Below are 21,832 nucleotides of genomic sequence, written 5' to 3' on the forward strand. Positions count from 1 at the left end.
GGGCGGGCAGGGCGCCTCACCGCGGGACGGCGGAAGGGCTCAACCAGCGACCACCGGCGATCAGATCTGAACGCACGGGGCGGACGAACAGCGGGAATCAGGAGGGAGAATATCGCCTCCGTAATCGCCGGACATACCAACCGTCACCGTACGTGAGACGGACTGTGGTTTGGTGTTAATCTCTACTCCTAATGAAGCAGTTGGTAGTCTCCGCCGGTCAATTTTCGTCCTCAATCGCACCTTCCAGTTTTGTTGGTTTTTTTGTCGAGTTTTTATTCGTCCCCGCACGCCCCTCCACCTTCCCTACCCAGGTCGCCGCACACCACCGCCGCCGCCGCCGCCGCGAATCCCCGGGGACGCCGCACGCCGCCGCCGCCACCGCAAATCCCCAGGGACGCCGCACGCCGCCGCCGCTGCGAATCCCCAGGGACGCCGCACGCCACCGCCGTCGTGAATCACCAGAGACGCCGCTCGCCGCCGCCGCGAATCCCCAGGGATGTCGCTGCCACCGCCGCGGATCCCCAAGGGCGTGGTCGCGTTGCCCTGATTGGAGGAGACCCTGTCGGCCTTGCCTTGTTTGGAGGACTGTGTGCGTCAATCCCGACCTCCGCTTTCCCCCTTTTCCATCAAGGACCGCCGCCGCTGCTTCGTCTTCTATCTCTGCGGATCCCCATCGGCACCTGCTGGATGGTGCTCCGGGAACAGGGCCGCACGGAGGCCCTCCACCCGTAGGTTGTGCAGACGCGGCGCGCCTTGCAGCGGCTATTCGGGATGAGCGCGGGCGCGACAACCTTGTCCCAGTCGACGATGGTGGCGGCGAATGCCGGTGCTCCTTCTCGTCCTCTACCTCCAAGGACGCGCACCGGTATAGCTCAGACACCCCCGTCCCCAAATCCCGTCCACCCATCCGGCGTTGTCCAGCTCATCCTCACGCTCGTGGATTCGCCTCCTCCTGTACGCGACACTTAAAACGTGGACGTGGTGAGCTTCCCCTCTCTCTACCCCCAAATCTGGATGGCACTAGCATCTGTTACATACATACATATGGATAAACATCTTGGTTGGTTCTTTGGTTCAGTTTGTATTCAGTCTGTATGCGTCTGGATGTGAATGGCACTTGCAGTATGCGGCTGCTCCTTGGTTGTCCATTTGTATGCGTCCATAGGTATGTAAACGGCCGCTCCTTGATTGTTATTTTGAACAGAACTCCCCCTTAATTCTTCCTGTACTGAAATGAATCCTTGGAAGCTAGCACTACATGTCTATTGTTGCTGTCGTCTTGTACTACATGGCTTTTTCCTATTTAATTTCAGTCAAGTTTATGTGAATATAATCTCCTTTGATTTGATGTTTTGGTCTGACTATTTACATTTTAATTATCATGTACGTACTAATGCATTCTCAGATATTTGGTCGGTGTTATCTTCTAAAATAATAGTAAATGCAATCGTTAAATAGCAGTAGAAGAAGCATGTCCGCAAACAGAATTGTACATTTTCGTTCCTTTGTAGAAGTGTAATAGATTATTTCTTGAAAACACAAAGATTTCAAGTATAGCGTCAGAACAAAGATACAAACTATAATTTCAACATCCGGTAAATGATATATACAGCGAGTTGGGCGTGTCAAATGTTGATGCACAAACAGAATACATTGGATTAATTATGTACTTTTTAGAACAGTTCGGAATACATATTGGAAGAACAAATTATGTTATGTTCCCGGCCCATCTCTTTCTGCTATCTTGCTGCTGCTGGACCTGGGAGTTTTAGTGGCTAATATAATTTTGACAATTTTGCTGCAATATCTTCAGTTTCTCTATTGATTCGGATAATTTTGCTGCTCCAATAGTCTGAAGCAGAACCTCCATCTTCTATCTCAACGTCGGCAGCCCGACGGCGCCGACTCCTTATCGACGCCCGTCGGCGGCCCGGTGATGCGACCAGATCACTGCAAATTGCTCCATTCATGTCAGCAGCCTGATCAGGTTTATTGTAGATTGGAGTTGTCCCTTCAGTCTTGATCAATAACCAGATATTGGCAAGCTTGAGTTATCCATGGATGCATGGAAAAGATTATTCATTGTTGTGATATGCATATCTGTAGGATTAAATTCATCTGAATTATGAGCTATGTCACACTTTGCAGAGTACAGAGACTTCAGTTCACATAATCTGTTTGTACATTTGTTGATGTCAGGTGGAGGTGGTCGTGCTGGCGCCACTGTTTTGCTTCATGCTGATGCGGTATAAAAGTGCCTCCTCGGCAGATGAGGACCTGAGCGTGGCCATGCTAATGAGGATGCAGGATCCACCGCCACCGGCCAGTCCGAGTGCGTTGTTGTTTTCATTCTTTGGGTCCTAGGGATTTCGAAATCAGGTGTTCGCCCCTGATGATTTCCCGGAGATAAACTGATTTCATTGGCATCATCTATTTCATTGCCTCACCAATATCCATGTGAGCCTGAGTTGTAAGTGAATGTACAAATTGTGTGGATGTGTTCCTGCAGGTGATTGCAGAGAACTTGGCAGGCAGATCAATTACGAGGAGGTCAAGGCTGAGCTAGAATGGGGTGGGCGCCAACATGAAGGAGCTGGAGATATCTCTATTTTTGTCAGTCATTATTCAGGCTCTAAGCTTCCCCTTTCCCTATACCACATTACTTGATATTATTAAATTCAGTATGCTTACTCAACTGTGAACAAGTTCATGTGGTAAGTAGGATCAACAAGAGTTGGCTGGCAACTGCTATGTATATGTTATTATGGATCAGCCAAGGTGGTTAAATTTTATTTTTTTCCTTTTTCTTAATTTATGCCCTTAAGTTTATGCTGTTAAATGCATACACATAACTTAGTTCCAGATTTAACAAGAGTACATTTTACAATGAACTTCATAGCTGATGTTGATCATAATTAGTAAGTGTACAAAGCATTTCAAGGAATTTCTGTTTTGTGCATATTGTATATTGCAGACTTGCAGTGAAGTAGTGCCATCTAAGTACCAGATGTATGTTATTTTCAAATAAGCTTTTCTTAAAATGGAAAATACTAAAAAGCAAATTGTGCCACACCGTGCAATTAAGGTGCCTTTTACTGGAAACTCAATGCAACTTCTTGTTATTTTCAAATAAGCTTTTCTTAAAATGGAAAATACTAAAAGGCAGATTGTGCCACACCGTGCAATTAAGGTGCCTTTTACTGGAAACTCAATGCAACTTCTTGTTATTCCTTCTGAACCTAGCAATTAAGCCATATCTTGTTTTCACTCCTTCTGAACCTAGCAAAATGACCTGCTTGGACCGAACGAGGACAGGTGTGTGGTGGTGGACATAAGATGCACGGCGAACATTGAGCTACAGAAGAACATTATGAAAGGTATGTACGGTAACTCCATCCATGCTTGGCCACACACCAACGTATGTTTTCCACTGGTGCTAACCTAAACAAATTCGTTTACTGTGAACTGAACAACGGTGCATCGTGATACAGAGGTTGGAGAGGCTGGAGGAGACCATATACCAACACAAAGCGCATCTTGATGGCCATCAATGAGGAGCTGGACCTGCTACACCAGGCTAATTGCAAGCATTGGGTACTTTTGTTAGCTATCAATTAAATCTCTTGTCCTGCAAGAACATGTGTTTATTTATGAAAACATTTTACATGAGCGTTGTAGGATGATTTGGATGAGATGACTGATGAGGACATGAGCGTTGTCGGATGATTTGGACGAGAGGACTGTAGCACGACGCAATGAAGAGCCAGATCGTCCGTCCGCTCCCAGCTCACTTCCCAGTTCTGTTGTGCTGCCCCGTGCACCAACCATCCAGTAAAGGTTCTGAGGTTAACATCTCTTTTGCAAGTTTCGTATAACTTTCGTTGTCACTTTATTATCTATTGATCCACATGTTTGTATTTTAACAGACATGAGTACTTTATCATCTTTCCAGGAAGAAATTACTAGAGAGAAGAAAACTCAGTTTTACAAGTAGTGACAGTCCAACATCATATTGACACATCTGGTTTCTCTTTCCACAAGCAGGGTCGAGTGGGGTGATATACTAGGCGCTTTCTTCTAAATTGTACAGAAAGTCCACTGAGTTATTGTTGTTTGTATGCCACCTTAGAGCGAAATAGTACTTCTTTTAATCATTTTTTAGGTGAAATACAAGCATGTAGCTACCTCACTTAATTATTGTACTCACTTGAAGTTTATGTTGATACAATGCACTATTTAAGTAGTAGAGAAACCTCACAAATTTAAATTGATGAATGATATTTAGGAAAAGAAGTAGGCATGTTTCATTATAAAGGGAAAGTCTTTTTCAAGGCATAGTGTTTAATTCATGAATGGTTAAACAGTTTAACGGGGACCAACACTGGGTAGCAGGGGAGTGGCAGTGCATAGAGATATAGTGAGGGGAGCGGGGGCGATGATGGAGGCGGAGATGTTTAGAGAGAGATATAGAGAGTGGGAGGTTCACCATGGTGCAATCGAAAACCAAGGCACACCTTGCTAAGACAAGCACACTTTAAAACATAGCAATACTCTGCATTGTTTGATGTTGGTATCAGGACCAGGTACCATGTGAAGCTCAAGGAATGGTTGTAGATCATTATGGATAAACTAAAAAAAAAGATCATTATGGAGTACATTATAAACGGCATTTGGTGTCGGCGGCATGTCACTACCACTGACAAAGTTCTCTGAAACACGATTACTATCATGTACAATGCTTTACAGTTCTCTCATATTCAAATGCTAAAATTCTGTAATTTCATATTTAGTAGTTTCTGCGGTGTGAAATTCATGTTTTATTTTGCTTGTGCAGTTGAAAATAAATGTTGGCAAAGATATTAAAATTCAAATCTGGCTTATTTTTCTCAATATGGGTTCAGAAGGAAATTGTCGTTGAGCTTCTATCTAAAGGTATGTCAGATTAACAGGTTGCTATCGCAACTCTTGATTTGGAGTAATGCAAAGCAACTGTGGATCTTGTCGTCGGTACATCTTGGGTTGTCGTTCTTCCAGAACGAAGGATTTTTCCCCCTAGATTGTGCTATGAAATAATGCTTGTATAACGCCTTGATCTCTTGGCTACACCATGCTTTCTTGAGAACACTATACTTACAGAAGAATGATGCTTCTATAGAATGTGCCACCATGAGTTCTGGCAGCTCTTTTAATTTTGTGTTCACTATGGACGAATGAACCATATAATTTGTCAATTTGATCAGTACTTGCTGAGTGCTTGCTTTCATGTTGCAATCTCAGATTTAGGCACTTCATAGCCATAGAATAATTTTGAATTGTTATGCTCAGTACACCAAATGTTGTTCCTAGGTAATGCACTGTTTGCAACTAAGTTTTGTCTTTAAGCACCAAGGTGTAGTAGTATGCATTGAAATAAATGGATCATTTCTATCTTTCTGGTGCTCATAATAGACTTTTTCATTTTGAATTTGTATGCTTGAAATTTGATTATTTCTATCAACTGAGAGTGGAAATGAACTGTACCGTAGGCACTTTTTCATTAGATTTCAGCAGCGGCTGATGGCAGCAACCTCATGGGCCACACATCCCCTTCTTTAATTGCATGCCCTCACAAAATGGATGGGGACTTGGTTCTTTGGTTGTCGCCGCCGGACTCAGTGAAGGACGAAAAATTGAGATGATCTAGTGGAGAATAGATGCCACGGGCTGAAGAAAGGAGGCGACGGTTTCAGAGCACACACCTTGAAGCGGAGAGGCGGCAAGGGAGTGCGTCTGGATGGCAAGAGGGAGCGGGACAAGGCAACATCACATGGGAGGCATGGTCAAAATCGGCGCCGTAGGAGCAATCGTGCGCGTGGGGGTCGTACCAGGGAGAAGGAAAAGGATGGTCGGTTTTCTAGGGCTTTTTTCCTTGCATCGGGAAATGGGTTTGGTTGAAAAAAACGATGATGTGGGGAGGTTATGCGAGTGGTGGATACGTGGGTACCATTTAATGTACCAAGTGCGCTTTAATAGTAGAGATTAAGATGTTGATATTTTATTCATTTTCTTCTTAGCTGAACATTCTTTAAACCAAAAATCTATGAAACTTGTAATGTATCATGGTCGCAATTTGTGAAGTAGAACTAACTATCCTTTGACCAAATACCCTTTGACCATTCATCAATTTTTATGTACTTGTCGCCCGTGACAACAAATATGGATCAAATAACTATGCACTATGGGCACTAATATGTTTACCTTCAAATGGGTTTGTTACTGTGTTTAGTTACTATGATGTTTCATATGTTCATCAGAAAAAATAAAGGCTTATTTGCTTGCATGTGCTTTCTCATGTTTGTTTGTTTTTTCTTCTGGTTGTTCCTTTTCTATAATTGTCACATAAAGTGAACCGAAACTCATATTCTATATTTCTGCTGTGTAGATACCCGTGAGCCCGCTGTTGAACTCGCTAAAAATGGAGATAGACATGGATTTAACGGTTCTCATTCATTTAAATCTTAGTGAATTGATACCAGTTTCCATTTGGAACTGAGATAACGAGGAATCGTTTCCTTCATGATACTGCATGTATGAGCTTTTTTCTTTCGGTCTAGGCCAATATTGTACAAAGTTATTTCCTAAAATTATATTCGAAGGTGTCTTCTATGAGAGTAACCATCTCAATCTTTTTTCTATAGTTGTCACAAGGTTCTTGTGCTAAAGTAAAGTGATTTTTGCTTGGTCAATATGTTTTCTTCTGAATATTTCAAGAATGAATTAGTTTATGCTGCAGTAGTGAGTCACTGTTAAAAATAGGGAGAAAGGTGTTATAAGTGAAAAATTATGTAGTATACTTTTAGCTTCCAAACATTTGTACTTATGTTCTATGCCCATTTTGATTTGGACAAATGTTTGGGAATCACAGTGGTGAAAAGGTAGGATGCAGGAAGAGAAACTTTAGTGCTTGTTGTAACGTGTTTGTGGCATTTTTCGTCTTCTACCCGTAACAACGCACGGGCGTCCTACCTGGCGGATTGACTAGGTGTTGCGAGCTTCATATCCTTCCTATGTTGGGTGTTAATATGATAGTTTGCAGACAACTCGGACTTATGGTGATGATATAAGGGGTCTGGTTGGGTCACCTTTTTTCTTCTCTCATATTCGGTCAACGACAGGGCGTGTCCGTAGATTTGAGGGGACGGGCTATAGGTGCTCTATAAGATTATTGTGTTTGATACTATGATGTGTGTTAGCTGATTGTTGAAGAAAAAGATGTGACATTGTTCTCGGTAATCCTAGCTCAGTGAGTAGTATCTTTTTTTCTCAAAAGCTCGTGGCAACGCACGGGCATTCTACTAGTGTAAAGATAATAATGAAGTAAAACAGAACATGTTGCCGCTGCTCGATTTCTTCTGAACCGCTAGTTTCTCGCCCCAGCGGCGTCGTCAATTATGGACAAGCTCAGCTTGACAACGGCGGCCCCGGTCGACGAGAGCCGCTCCCGTCCGCTCCCTCTCACTAGGGTTCCGCCACCGCCTGCGGCGGCCGCCGGCTCGCGCGCCCCGGCCCTCCCCGCCCCCTTCTTCCCCCTCCCCATCTCGTTCCCGCCCCTGCGCCACCTCCCCGGGAGGTGGCCGGGGCGGCGCCCTCCTCTTCCCTCGCCCCCCCCTCCCGTGAGCTCTCCCCCGCCGCCGCCGGCGGGTGCCCCGGCGCTGGCCCGGTTGCTGGCGGCGGCGGCGGGCCCTTCTGTACCCGCGCGTTCGTCTCCCTCCCGGGGCTGGTGATGGTGGCAGTGATGCTCGGCTGGGCGGCGGCCCGGCGACCCGGCAGCGGTCGCCGGCGGTAGGCGCGGTGGCGGTGCTGCCCTTGGCAGCAGGGCGGCGTGGTGGCGTGCGGTGGCCGGCGGCGTGTCCTCGGCCCAGATCTGGGCCCTCCCGGCTCCATCTGGGTCCTAGCGGGCCGGTCCCTGGTGTGGCTTCGTCGTCGTCTGTGTGGTGAGGAGGAGCGGCTCGGATGGGGGGCGGCGATGCCGATGGCGTGCCTGCTGCAGCGCGATGGCGGGAGCTTTTCGGGAATGGAGTTCCCGGCAGGGCCTATAGGCACACGGGCCTGGTAGGCTCCTGCTAGTGTGTCCGGTCGGCTACTGTCGTTGATGGTGGAGGTTGTGCCCTTGCGCGTGCCAACGGTGCTGCAGCCCCTAGTCCCGGCTCCTATCCCTTGTTGTGCAGACCTCATCTCGTGGTACCGTGGTGAGACGGCATGGAGGCTTCTTGACCATGGTGGCGCAAGATGGTGGTCAGTTTGGTGGCAGGCTCTGGAGCACCCGAGGTGAAGGTTGGGATCGGGGGAAACCCCTGTCGGCCTGTCCGACACCGACGCGGCGACGCTGATGGGTGCCGCCGGACCTTCCTGGAGGGTGTCGGGGGCGACCCTTCCTCTCGCCTAGTCGTGTATCGGGGGAAACCCTTGGCAGCAGCGTCGTCTTCGTCGCGGTCCTTCTTGAAGGTGTTGATTGGTACCGGTGCTTCGGAGCCTTGGAGCTTCGTGGGAGATCTTCGGTGGGCGCAGTGGTCGTGAAGCTTCTTCGTTTTCGTCGATCCGTCGTTGTCGGCATTCTTTTCTCTTGTTGTTTCTCTTTCGTTTCTTTTAGTGTGATTGTGCTGCTTTCGCCCCAGCACCTATCCTTTGATGTATCGGTTGGTTGCTTTGGAATACAAAGCGGGGGAAAACCCTTTTTCTTGCAACGGCGGCCCCCTTGACCATCCACCGACACGAGGAAAACCCAGCAGCGCCGCAACAAAACAAGGGCATCAGGGGAGCAAAGGAGTAGGCATCGTGCGAACGAAAGAAGACAAGGCAGCCACGTCAAGGGGATGCTGCAATTGCAACGGCTCAGACAGCTTCGACTGCTCAGCATCATCGTCGGACGGCGCATACTCTTGTCTGTGGCAACTACATCAATAAAACCAGCTGACATAGACCCTGAAAAAAATAACAGCTCACATTGACGCTCTATATTAGCCAAAATCCTGGGGAGTCCAAACGTGAACTGCGACAGTTCGAAAAACTGAAGGACCAGAAGTGAACTTGGGGCAAAATTCAGGGTCCAAAAGTGGACTTTGTTCATCCAATAATGATCTAAGCTGCATCCACAACGTGTGTTATACTAAGAGATCTTTTTAGTTGATTTATATCTTGAAATTCAATCCTTGGTAAATATACCTCGCGTGACTCTGAACGGGTATGGCACACCACAGGCGTAATAGGAGAAACAGCCAACCAAAAATGCACGCGAGGACAAATCAAGAGCGTATCAGACTCATAATCCCATTATCACAAGTTGCCATGTAACCCTAACAAATCAACAAAAAGCGCACTAAAATAAGCTGCGCCCTTACTTGATTATGCAAGCACTTGTCTCTTGTCGACACAACAAACTAAAACACAGCAAAGGGCAGAAGAACAGTAAAATTAAGCTACAACAGGAACCTTCCAAGTGTTCAGCTTTGCTCTTCCTCAGCGCCCGCTGCCTCCCTCTCCTCTGCAGCGGCAGCCATCAGTTCATCGAATTTCTCCGTCTTGCCAATCAATATTTCGATCTGCCCAGTACAGGTTATGAGAGTAAGGAAAAACAGTCATGTGGATAAATCATGGTAAGTACGGTCCGTATGTCATCCGAAGAACACTAACCTTGGCCTTCTGGATAGGGCGGTTCCTTGTATCATCTTTGACATCAACAGTAGATGTCATTATTTCTGCAAGTAATTTCGACCAAGTTAAGAGACTGAAAAGAAGACATAATCGAGCAGAATAATGAGAAACAAGACTCACTCTTCTCAACAGCAAGGCCGTTATTTTTTAGAATTTCCGCAACAGTCACCACAGTTGCAATAGCTGAAAGGACAAAGTTAAAAATAGTTTCATCACGACAAAAAAAGGAATGTAGATAAATAACAGAGGTCCGACAGTAACAAAGGGTCATGCTGACCAACAAAGAAAATAAACCAAGCATCCATACACAAGTGTTGAAGCATTATTATCATGAGTATATGACACATCCATGTAAATTTAACCTTACAAATAGTCTAACCAAAATTAATATCATATTAAGGTGCCTAAAACCACTGTAACCCAAGGCTTAAATAGCAACACACAGGTGCAAAAGCTGGCTACTAGACTTCAGCTACAACTGACAGCAGAACGCTATGATGCAGAAAATAACTTTTGGACAACAATGTCATCAGCAGTTTCTGATTTAATATGAGTATTACATGTCCAGAGCTAGATGACTGTTGGCTGGACATATTATTACATCAGCACAAACTTGCGCATACAAGCAATATTAATTTGATTATCAACGAGCAATGAAAACTGTTTTTAGTACTCTGTAACCCAGTGGATGAAGGCTCAGCTCACTCTGTTTTTAGTACTCCCTCCACCTCCATTTACATGAGGTCATCATTTCTCATGATCAAAATTTGACCATCATTTTGACAAATAATATGTTTGTCGTCTGTCACAAAAATTACACCGCTTGAAATTTTTAATACGAATGGAATGGTATAAATTTAATGACACATAGCCCAAGTTTTGTTAGTCAAACCAAAGGTCAAAGTTGAACCTAGAAATACATGAGCGACATGTAAATAGAGACAGAGGGAGTATCAATTGTCAGTTCTTTGCATGGTACTCCCTCCGTTCCGAATTACTTGTCGCAGGTATGAATGTATCTAGATGTATTTTAGTTCTAGATACATCCATTTCTGCGACGAGTAATTTAGAACGGAGGGAGTAGTACTTTATTCTTGAGACTGGTCTTTTGAGAACTTCCCAGAATAGTATAATTTACTTTTCCACAGCCTTTATGAACAGAATAGGCAAGTGTAATTCTTCCCACAACCAGGTGAGAGATCCAACTTCAAATTCTTATTAGTAAAAGTAACATAAAGTGCGGTATAAAGCTAAAGGGCTCAGACTGAGATGAAGGAAGAACATAAATTGTAGGCAAGCAAGAACTATGTGACATGAATGTAGACTTTTCCCCCCATTAAATGAGCTGCAACAACCTCAGTTAGCAGGAGTAATAAAATGCCACTCATGGACAAGCAGAAAGATACCCATCACAGTATACCAGGTCATCAAACATTTATATGCGCCTATGCATACGGCAAATCATTGCCAAAGTAACATAACAGAGGCCTAAACTGATACAAAAATACGCTTCGGCGAGTGAAGATTTACCCATGCCGAGGGCCGAGAGCTCCACCTCTTCGTGCAGCTGCATGTACCTCTGCACACAAACAGCGTCACAAACCAAATTAGTCTTGTTGATTTCATGGTAAATGTTAGCAGGACGCCCAAATCCAATCAAATCACTCGCAAAGATATCTCCTCGGCGGACCCCTCCTACGCAAAGAGGACAACCCTCTCTAGAGTTTAACCCCACAACAGATGTGCCCCTAAAACCCGGAAGAAATCCCCAACCAACGGCACGCTTCTCTCATCCACTCGTCCACAGGACTTGTTTCCCTACCTTGGCGAGGTTGACGTAGAAGAAGAGGGGCTTCTTGGTGTTGGAGACCTGGATGCGGTTCTTCTTGTGCCCCTCCGCTCCCGCCGTCGCCGCTGCTCCTTCCCCTATGGTAAGGTTGTTCACCGCCTCCGTCACCTCCTCCATGGCTGCCACCGAGGCCGCGCGAGAACAGCAACACTGGCTAGCTACGGGGACTTGAGGGGAGCACGAGTAGAGAGATTTCGGCGGCGACGGAGAGGGGAAGCCCTATCTCAGCTTCGGGGTTTTATACGGGGTAGGGTTACGGGGTTTGGGGCTGTTCCGTTTTTTCCCTCTTCCAGTCGGAGTCTGGCCCTAGCAAACCTTCGGTGAACAAGGGCTCAAATAGACCGTGTTCAGCTAGATTTTCCCCAGTTTTGTGTCGGACGCGATTCTGAAGTTTCCCATCTTAACATTGCATTTTGTGTTGCATTTGTTATTATTATTTTTGAAATGGCCTAAGGTCATATATACTATCACACGCAAACTTCATCATGTGCCGGGCTGGGTCGGGTTTCAGACCGGGTTTGTGAAACTAGAAGACTAAACCTGTCCCCAAGACCAAAGATAGCTATTTTTTTATGTCTGAGCCCTGCTTGAAAAGCAGCTTGAAGCCTGAAATCCTGATCTAACACTATTTTTTAGGCTACGCATTTGCAAGCCTGGCCGAAAATCAAAAAAAAACTCAAGCCCGGCTCGAATCCTCTTTCGTGTTGTAAAATGAAGCCCGGGCCCCCCGAGAGGCAAGTCCAAGTCGGGCTGCCCATGATCAAGTTTAATCACAAGTCCTTACAAACACACTTATGTAGAAAAATAAAATTGCATTCAAAGCCTTGGAGAACATGTAGTTGTGAGTGGAGGGCATCTTATATTAGAATCAGTGGAAATGTAGTTGTTGATCAACAATAGTCAGTTTTTTCGATTCTGTCTTTGCAAAACGGACTGTAGAAACTTTAAGGCCACATATGTTCGGAATGGATGTTTTCTGAATAGGTACATATTTTTTACTATCCTTTTTGTCTTGTATAATAAATGTCACACAATTTTTTATCCATTGTGTGATTATATTACTTACTAATCTAAACATGTTGCATCGGAGTACCCGATACTCCATATTGTATATCTTAGTGTCACTAGATCTAGCAAATCCAATGGGCTGGGCGTACTTTATTTATTTTTGGGTATCTCCAAAGCACTAAGGATACTGACCTATTCTTGTAAATTCACAAATTTTGGACATCAATACTAGAGCTCGGGCACATCAACTCAATGGATCATGTTTCTAGGGACTATTTCTATTGTTCATGAGATTATGATGTTGCATAAATCAAATGTGTTTGTATTACTTAGATATGAAGGACCTCATGAATGGCGGAGTGTTGGAGCATAACCAAATATGAAGATGGAGGCAAACGCACAAGGAAAGGAATGAACATGAAAATTCAAGCACAAATATCAGGACTTTGGAGACAGCATATGCATAAATATGTATAGGTGTTGCAGCACTTTATCTTCGGGCTAGTCCTATATATTTTAAAATGTCACTCCAGGCAACTTTTAGAGTCCATAACCATTGAGAAAACCAAATATGGTTGGATTTGACCCTTATCATTGGGTTGACTGAACCACTAGCCCTTTCCTTCTTAAATACACCCTAGGCACCGTTTGTATTAGGGTTAGTTAAGAATTAACTATTGCTACAACTTTGTGAACTTTGTTTGTGTTCAATAACCAGGCCAAGACCACTATCGGAACCATAAGTTTTTATCTATATACATAATATCTAGATTTCATATTATAGTTCTTGCTTTTTACTACCTCTGTTTTAAAATATAAAATGTTTTGGTAGTTTAAATTGAACTGTTAAAATGTCTTATATTTAGGAACGTGGGGTGCATTTAATTGCTTGCATGGATAAACCTTCTTGGTCTGGTTGATAATGCCCCGACATGATCAATAACCTCTCCGGAGTTGGCTTATAGACTACTAAGGTGTGTCGTCCTCGCATATGTTGTATCGAACCGTAGTTGACTCCACCCAAATTGCTTAAATATGTGTCCTACTAAAAGATTAGGACACCATGGTGCTATCATGTTTCATTAAATCATCATCCATATTACTCTCTCTATTCCAGAATATAAGGTGTATTGATTTTCCAGTTAGTCAAACTCATGTATATTTGACCAAGATTATAGAATAAACTATCGACGTGTACAATACAAAATAAATAAAATATAAAAGTATTTTGTGATGGATTTAATGATACATATTTGGTACTGTATGTATTGATTTTTTTTAAATGGTCAAACATGCACATGTTTGACTTTTGAAAATACCAATACACCTTATATTTTGGAACGGAGGGAGTATCTACCAATACAATGTGCTATGTTGCACATAAATAGACAAGTTATATAAAGAGAAATATCACTAAGTAAATTGCCCCTAAATGTGCTAAGTATATTGCCCCTAAATCATTTTATCCCTTTGAGTTACACTAAAGTAGAGAAATAAACACTTCTGCAAGCCAAGTCTTGCGATAAGCTCACCGACTTGTTCACAAAGTCCTTACCAATTTCAAAAAGTAAAGATATGTTCATTGAAAATATGCGATGACTTCGATATTTGCAAAGGTTAGAGTGTCTCTTCGTGAATGGTAACCTATTCAAACATCCTATTTTATACTCTTTTACCTTTTTGAGTTTGTTTTCAAGGTTCCCATGAGAAATTTTTTGTACAGTAGTATCAACACAAGATTATATGTTATACCTCATATTTTCCCCACTCATGGGTTTAAAGGAAATATACAGAACACATTTATTATTCTTAAACTCACTTTTTTTTATTTAAGTTTTTTCTCATGTGAATTACCAAAGGAGACAATAATCATTGTATGTTATATCATTTTCCCTTTGGGCTTAAAGAAGTTTTAACATGTTAAATATAACCCAACTCATATTATCCCAAAAGTTTTTTACAATAACTTTTTCAAGATGAAACATATATATGAGGAGCAGCAACATATAAGGAGTGGTATTATTAATGGAGCTGCCAGGCACTTGCTACTCCATCCATACCATAGAATATGTTTTGGACAAGTCTTCGGTGACTAGAAATATCATTTTAATTATCTGGATTGAAACTTTCAAAGTCGCATATGTATATTTATCTTCTCCTTTTTTGCTAGAATATTGTAATTTCTTGGGTTTTACACATTTTAATACCAAATAATAGTCAAATTTTTATACCATGAAGAACATGAGAATGCCAAAGATGCCACTTATTTGTGATATGGAGGATAATTAACAACTACCACCTATAAACACCCGACATTATTCATTAAAAAGTGAGCGCAATTTTTTATCCATATCATATCACCTCGGCAAATGGCAACAATTTACCTGATCACGGCCACCTATCAAGATCTTGGAAAACAAAACAAAATAAAATCATTTTCTCGATGATATTAAAGTACGGTTGAAGAATTGAGGGAAAAATAATGCCTCCTTGCCTACTAGGGCTGTTTATTATGCTGTCAAAAATACTAGGGTTGTTTACTAGGAACTAGATCATCGATGGCGCGCGTTGTCGCGCCTGTCCATTATGGCGATGGAATGCTAGGAATTTAGTGAATATATCAAAGCATAAAAATAAACGTAAATATATGTTTTTATCAAAAGTAACCATAATTCTAAAGTATATAAGGCTCTATAAAATGGTATTTTAACCAATCATGGTAAGAATATATGGCCTCTTCATTTGTAAAATAATAATTACATAGCATCCCAAAGATACGAATTAATGGTTCTTTCATAACCTCCACACTTGCACTCAAAGATTTTTTTTCTGGACTTCCTGATGGTTTTGTAAGCTGGTATCTTAACCACACACATCAGAAAAACCAAACCAAAAGATGAGAAGCATGGTTGAGTGAGAAACATCTGTAAGCAAGAACAAGTGCAAAGAATATTGTCACTAAAGAAGTATGAAGCTTCAGATGAAATGCATTAGAAAGTACATGTTAATATAAGGTATATATATAGAAATTTAGTGTACAAATAAACATAATGTAGGAAATATCGAAATGATTATGATTTATCGGTCATACTTACATGAGAGCAGGCACTATAGCTGGTCTCTTCCTCCTAGACTACATCGTTGTTGATGCCATCCTTCACATGAGGAATGCAGATGAGCTGAAGGCATGCATAGAGAAGTATTACTGCCTAAAAGGTTTTTCATTTAGCACACCATTGAGCATGTAGGTAAATAATCAAGTAAATTATCCCTTTTCACGAGTAGTTAGATAGTCAAACAGATTCATTTTCTGCACAACACATTTTCAGAAAATAGCGATGTTGTATAGAGTTGAGCAAACAAAGGGAATTAATGGAAATGCAAGAAAGAAGATTATTTAATAAGTGAACATGTAAGGATAGTCTTTACGAATCTCAGCATAAGCTTTAATGAAGTCCCACTCAAACTCATATGCTCCGTGTGTTTTTGAAGCAAACGGTGCAGCGTGCCACTGGCTAATCAACTCAAATGTTAAGTAAATCTAACAAATCATGTCAATCACTACAATACATTGTGATATGAGGATTTCATCTGTGAAGATACATTGGCTTTTATGCCTGCCTCAATTTATTGAAGTGATATGCTAGTAGGCAGTCCCAAAACTTATTTGTCTTTGAACTTAATTCATTACTGGAACAACGTGTGAAATGAAGCAAAGCAAGATTAGAACATTCAGTGTGGAAGATTGAAGATCAGGCAGGGTAATGGTACCTAATTTCGAACACATTTATTTCTTCACGGAGATCATGCGGCAAAGTTTCATTCATAGTAATCTGCTCGGCATCATCGAGTTTTTACCATCACCTCACGCCATCACGATAAGAGGGTGGTAGAACCAGGGGTCCTACCGGACCTACTCCGGAGGTTGTAGGGGAAGGATGGAGTGGGATGGGGCGATGATCGGGCGCGCCGGCGGCTGGGCACGCTGGCGGCGGAGGGAGATGGCGACGGCAGCTAGGGTTAGAGGCGGCTAGGGTTCCGGCTCCTCTGGGAGCCGGGCAATAGGGATAATAATATTCTTATTTCTTAATTCCAAAAAGAGTCTTACAGCCTATATTTATAACCTAGATAACTTGCATAAGAATTAACCTAAGATAACTTGTGGGCTAAGATTGCCCGGTGGGCCTAGCTAAACCGGCCATAACACTTCTCCCCGCCTGCACAAACAGCTCGTCCTCGAGCTGTAAGGTGGGGAAGCGCTTGCGGAACTCCTCGAGGCGATCAACCAGCGTCAAACACCTTCTCGACAGCTGGGGCGGCCAGGTCGGCAGCGACGGCGTCCTCCGGAATGTAGTCTGCAACCTCCAGGTAGAAGAGTCGTGGGCAGGCATGGCCGGGCGTGTAGGGCTCGTCGCAGTTGAAGCAAAACCCTTGACGGCGACGCTCAAGTAGCTCGGCTGAGGTGAGCCGGCGGAACGGGCGCGACGCGGTCATAGCGAGGGGTGCCGCAGAAGCCTGCGCAGGCCGACCCTGCGCGGAATCCGACCCGGGTAGTGACCCAGCGGTCCGGGACGGTGATTCCTGCTGGATGGCCACCGCGCGGCGCTCGAACGTGCGGGCGTAGTACATGGCCGACTGGAGATCCTGGGGTCCCCGAAGCTCCACATCCACGCGGATGTGATCCGGAAGTCCACCGACAAAGAGGTCGGCCCACTGTTGCGCCGTCATGCCCGACGCATGGCATGCCAGGCCCTGGAAATGGTTGGCGAAGTCCTGCACTGTGGAGGTGAAGGGAAGGCGGCCGAGCTCCGCCAGGAGGCTCCCGCGAACCGGAGGCCCAAAGCGAAGGAGGTAGAGCTCGCGGAAGCGCTCCCAAGGGGGCATGCTGCCCTCGTCCTACTCGAGGGCGTAGTACCAGGTCTGGGTTGCACCGCGGAGGTGGTAGGATGCCAGCCAAGTGCGCTCCGACGCGAGCGTGCGCTGGCCACGGAAAAACTGCTCACACTGGTTGAGCCAGTTAAGCGGGTCCTCCATGCCGTCATAAGTGGCGAAATCAATCTTGGCGAACCGTGACGGCGTCTGGGTCAGCGTGCCATCGCCGATCGGCTCGGCGACGCGGAGCAGTGATGATGACGGCGCCCGGTCAATGGTGGGAAGGCCGTCGTAGGCCCTCGCGGAGCCAGACAAGGCCCCAGACTGCAGCGTGGGTACTGCTGGGTCCCCGGCCTCTGTGTAAACTGGCGGTGGCGACATCCAGGTTAGCTAGGCCGGGATCAGGGACGATGACGGCGAAAATCGGGCCTGCTAGATCGGAAGTCCTCCCGATGTGGACTGGCCCAATCCGGAGCTGGGCGGCGGCGGCGTTGGGAGCCGGACCGGCGCGGGCGGCGCGGTTGGCGCGGCTGGGGCCGGCGCGGGCCAGTGCGGCCACTGCAGCGCTGGGGCGGGCGTGGGAGGTGCGGGTGGCGCCACGAGAACCGGCGCGGGCCACTGCGGCCAGGACGGCACTGGGCGGGCGACGACTGGAGCGACGGATGGGCCCCGGCGATCGCTGTGGGTACCGAGTACCAGGACAGGTGCAGCAACGGCGAGGGCCCGCCGGTGTAGCCCGCCTGGAACGGCAGCAAGGGCATCCCGCTCGGGCCCGATGCATTCTAGATCAGCCAATGCGTCGCCGGGTGGCTGTAGGCGGGGGGCGCAGCCGGCGGGGTGGTGTGCGGGCCGACCAAGTACAGGGAGATGCCCTGGACGGCCGTCACGAGGTCCCACAGGGTGCTGGTCATATCCTCCGACGTGAAGATGGAGGTTGTCGGCGGCACGGAAATGACGGGGGGCGGCGGCGCGGAGGTGATCGGGGCCGGCGGCGTTGGGGACCCGACAGTGGTCATCGGGGCGGTGGTGATGATGGGCAGCGGCGGCGTGGGTGTTGATGACGACATGATCAAACCCGAGTCTCTGGATACCAAATTGGTAGAACCAGGGGTCCTGTTGGACCTGCTCCGGAGGTTGTAGGGGAAGGATGGAGTGGGACGGGGCGATGATCGGGCGCGTCGGCGGCTGGGCGCCGTTGCGTCGGAGGAAGATGGCGGCGGTAGCTAGGGTTAGAGGCGGCTAGGGTTCCGGCTCCTCTGGGAGCCGGGCAATAGGGATAATAATATTCTTATTGCTTAATTCCAAAAAGAGTCTTACGGCCTATATTTATAACCTAGATAACTTGCATAAGAATTAACCTAAGATAACTTGTGGGCTACGATTGCCCGGTGGGCCTAGCTAAACCGGCCATAACAGAGGGGTTCATCACCGTTGCCTATGCCTTCACAGAAGTAAATTGTCGCATACAATACAAACAGTACCATGGCTTGAATGATAGAGAAACACAAAGTAAGCAATTGTATATCCTTAATGCATATATAGATACCAAAATATGAATGTATGGGGGTATGGCAGTCCCGTGGACTAATTACCTGTCCCATAGCCCGCATCTCAAGCATAATCTCTTGGTGGCACGTGGATGTAGTGAAGGAAATATGCCCTAGAGGCAATAATAAAGTTATTATTTATTTCCTTATATCATGATAAATGTTTATTATTCATGCTAGAATTGTATTAACCGGAAACATAATACAGGTGTGAATACATAGACAAACAGTATGTCACTAGTATGCCTCTACTTGACTAGCTCGTTGAATCAAAGATGGTTAAGTTTCCTAGCCATAGACATGAGTTGTCATTTGATTAACGGGATCACATCATTAGAGAATGATGTGATTGACTTGACCCATTCCGTTAGCATAGCACTTGATCGTTTAGTTTGTTGCTATTGCTTTCTCCATGACTTATACATGTTCCTATGACTATGAGATTATGCAACTCCCGTTTACCGGAGGAACACTTTGTGTGCTACCAAACGTCACAACGTAACTGGGTGATTATAAAGGTGCTCTACAGGTGTCTCTGAAGGTACTTGTTGGGTTGGCGTATTTCGAGATTAGGATTTGTCACTCCGATTGTCGGAGAGGTATCTCTGGGCCCACTCGATAATGCACATCACTATAAGCCTTGCAAGCATTGCAACTAATGAGTTAGTTGCGGGATGATGTGTTACGGAATGAGTAAAGAGACTTGCCGGTAACGAGATTGAACTAGGTATTGAGATACGGACGATCGAATCTCGGGCAAGTAACATACCGATGACAAAGGGAACAACGTACGTTGTTATACGGTTTGACCGATAAAGATCTTCGTAGAATATGTAGGAGCCAATATGAGCATCCAGGTTCCACTATTGGTTATTGACTGTAGACGTGTCTCGGTCATGTCTACATAGTTCTCGAACCCGTAGGGTCCGCACGCTTAAAATTCGATGACGGTTATATTATGAGTTTATGTGTTTTGATGTACCGAAGGAGTTCGAAGTCCCGGATGAGATCAGGGACATGACGAGGAGTCTCGAAATGGTCGAGACGTAAAGATCGATATATTGGACGACTATATTCGGACATCGGAAAGGTTCCGAGTGATTCGGGTATTTTCGGGAGTACCGGGAAGTTACGGGAATTCATATTGGGCCTTAATGGGCCATACGGGAAAGGAGAGAAAGGCCTCAAAGGGTGGCCGCACCCCTCCCCATGGGCTGGTATGAATTGGACTAGGGAGGGGGGGCGCCCCCTTCCTTCCTTCTCCTTTTCCCTTCCCTTTCCTTCCCTCCTACTCCTACTACTTGGAAGGGCTCCTAGTTCTACTAGGAAAGGGGGAATCCTACTCCCAGTGGGAGCAGGACTCCCCTAGGGGGCACCATAGAGAGGGCCAGTGTAATACCCTCGATGCGGCTATATCTCCCACGTGTCGAGGCACGACTTAGAGGCATAAAAGCATTGAAGGCATATGTCGCAAGTTAGGCAATCTTCACAACATCCTATGTAATATAGATAATAAAAGGGGAGATAACATAGTTGGCTTACACTCGCCACATCAATCAAGTACATAAATAACATTACATCAACCAAACACTCATGGCCCGACTACGGCGCCAAAATAAAAGATAACCCAACATGCAACACGGTCCCGATCACCCCCAACTGGGCACCACTACTGATCATCAGGAAAAGAAACATAGTAACGTTGAGAGTCTTCGTCGAACTCCCACTTGAGCTCAAACGCGTCTCCTGGAGTGGAATCATCAGGCCCTGCATCTGGTGTAATAGTAATCTGTGATCCACAGGGACTCAGCAATCTCGCACCCTCGCGATCAAGACTATTTAAGCTTATAGGTAAGGTAAGGTAAATATATGTGGAGCTGCAGCAAGCGACTAGCAAATATGGTGGCTAACTTATTCGCAAAAGAGAGCGAGAAGAGGAGGAAAGCGCGAGCGAGAAACTAGAGAGCAACCTGCGCAAACATTACTCCAACACCGTGTCCACTTCCCGGACTCCGCCGAGAAGAGGCCATCATGGTAACACACTTGGTAGATTCATTTTAATTAAGTTAAGGTTCAAGTTATCTACAACCGGACATTAACAAATTCCCATCTGCCCATAACCGCGGGCACGGCTTTCGAAAGTTCAAATCCCTGCAGGGGAGTCCCAACTTAGCCCATGACAAGCTCTCACGGTCAACGAAGGAATAGACCTCCTCCCAAGACGTTCCGATCAGACTCGGTATCTCGGTTCTTCAAGACACTTCGACAGGTTAAAACAAGACCAGCAACACTGCCCGAATGTGCCGACAAATCCCGATAGGATCTGCACATATCTCGTTCTCAGGGCACACTCAGATGAGCGCTCCATACAACTAAAACCAAACCTCGAGTTTCCCCAAGGGGGCGCTGCACAGGACTCTAGTTTGGACCAACACTCAGAGGAGCACTGGCCCGGGGGGGGGGGGGGTTAAAATAAGATGACCCTCGGGCCCCGGAAACCCAAGGGAAAAGAGGCTAGGTGGCAAATGGTAAAACCAAGGTTGGGCATTGCTGGAAAAGCTTTAATCAAGGCGAACTATCAAGGGGTTCCCATTATAACCCAACCGCGTAAGGAACGCAAAATCCGGGAACATAACACCGATATGACGGAAACTAGGGCGGCAAGAGTGGAACAAAACACTAGGCGAGAGGCCGAGCCTTCCACCCTTTACCAAGTGTATAGATGCATTAAGATAACATGGCAATATAATGATATCCCAACAAGTAAATAAATGTTCCAACAAGGAACGGCCTCCAATCTTCACCTGCAACTAGCAACGCTATAAGAGGGGCTGAGCAAAGCGGTAACATAGCCAATCAACGGTTT

The 21,832-nt window shown here is 45.6% G+C and overlaps 2 protein-coding genes across 18 annotated transcripts; one reads left to right on the forward strand and one right to left on the reverse strand.

The window, feature by feature from the left end:
• The first annotated feature begins 237 nt into the window (after positions 1 to 237).
• Positions 238 to 6,648, forward strand: LOC123127238 (uncharacterized). 17 transcript variants are annotated; one of them, XM_044546832.1, is made up of 10 exons: positions 238 to 981; positions 1,079 to 1,165; positions 1,852 to 1,987; positions 2,200 to 2,332; positions 2,510 to 2,613; positions 3,284 to 3,377; positions 3,492 to 3,594; positions 3,679 to 4,730; positions 4,835 to 4,932; positions 6,422 to 6,648. In XM_044546832.1, exons 2-7 carry the CDS (start codon positions 1,095 to 1,097, stop codon positions 3,539 to 3,541), a joined length of 588 nt encoding a protein of 195 aa, XP_044402767.1. In that variant the 5' UTR covers positions 238 to 981; positions 1,079 to 1,094; the 3' UTR covers positions 3,542 to 3,594; positions 3,679 to 4,730; positions 4,835 to 4,932; positions 6,422 to 6,648. The 17 variants fall into 17 exon arrangements, 14 of the variants coding, with proteins under 14 accessions (XP_044402767.1, XP_044402773.1, XP_044402774.1 ...); XM_044546838.1 differs by having other exon boundaries at positions 3,679 to 4,055; XM_044546839.1 differs by having other exon boundaries at positions 3,679 to 3,845.
• Positions 6,649 to 9,279: 2,631 nt separating this feature from the next.
• On the reverse strand, positions 9,280 to 11,860 carry LOC123127239 (uncharacterized protein At2g34160). The gene is made up of 5 exons (XM_044546842.1): positions 11,513 to 11,860; positions 11,221 to 11,269; positions 9,811 to 9,873; positions 9,670 to 9,734; positions 9,280 to 9,578 (listed from the first exon to the last, which is right to left on the reverse strand). Exons 1-5 carry the CDS (start codon positions 11,654 to 11,656, stop codon positions 9,480 to 9,482), a joined length of 420 nt encoding a protein of 139 aa, XP_044402777.1. The 5' UTR covers positions 11,657 to 11,860; the 3' UTR covers positions 9,280 to 9,479.
• Between the last annotated feature and the right edge of the window lie 9,972 nt (positions 11,861 to 21,832).

The sequence above is a fragment of the Triticum aestivum genome, chromosome 6A (assembly GCF_018294505.1).
Source record: "Triticum aestivum cultivar Chinese Spring chromosome 6A, IWGSC CS RefSeq v2.1, whole genome shotgun sequence".
Classification (NCBI taxonomy): domain Eukaryota; kingdom Viridiplantae; phylum Streptophyta; class Magnoliopsida; order Poales; family Poaceae; genus Triticum; species Triticum aestivum.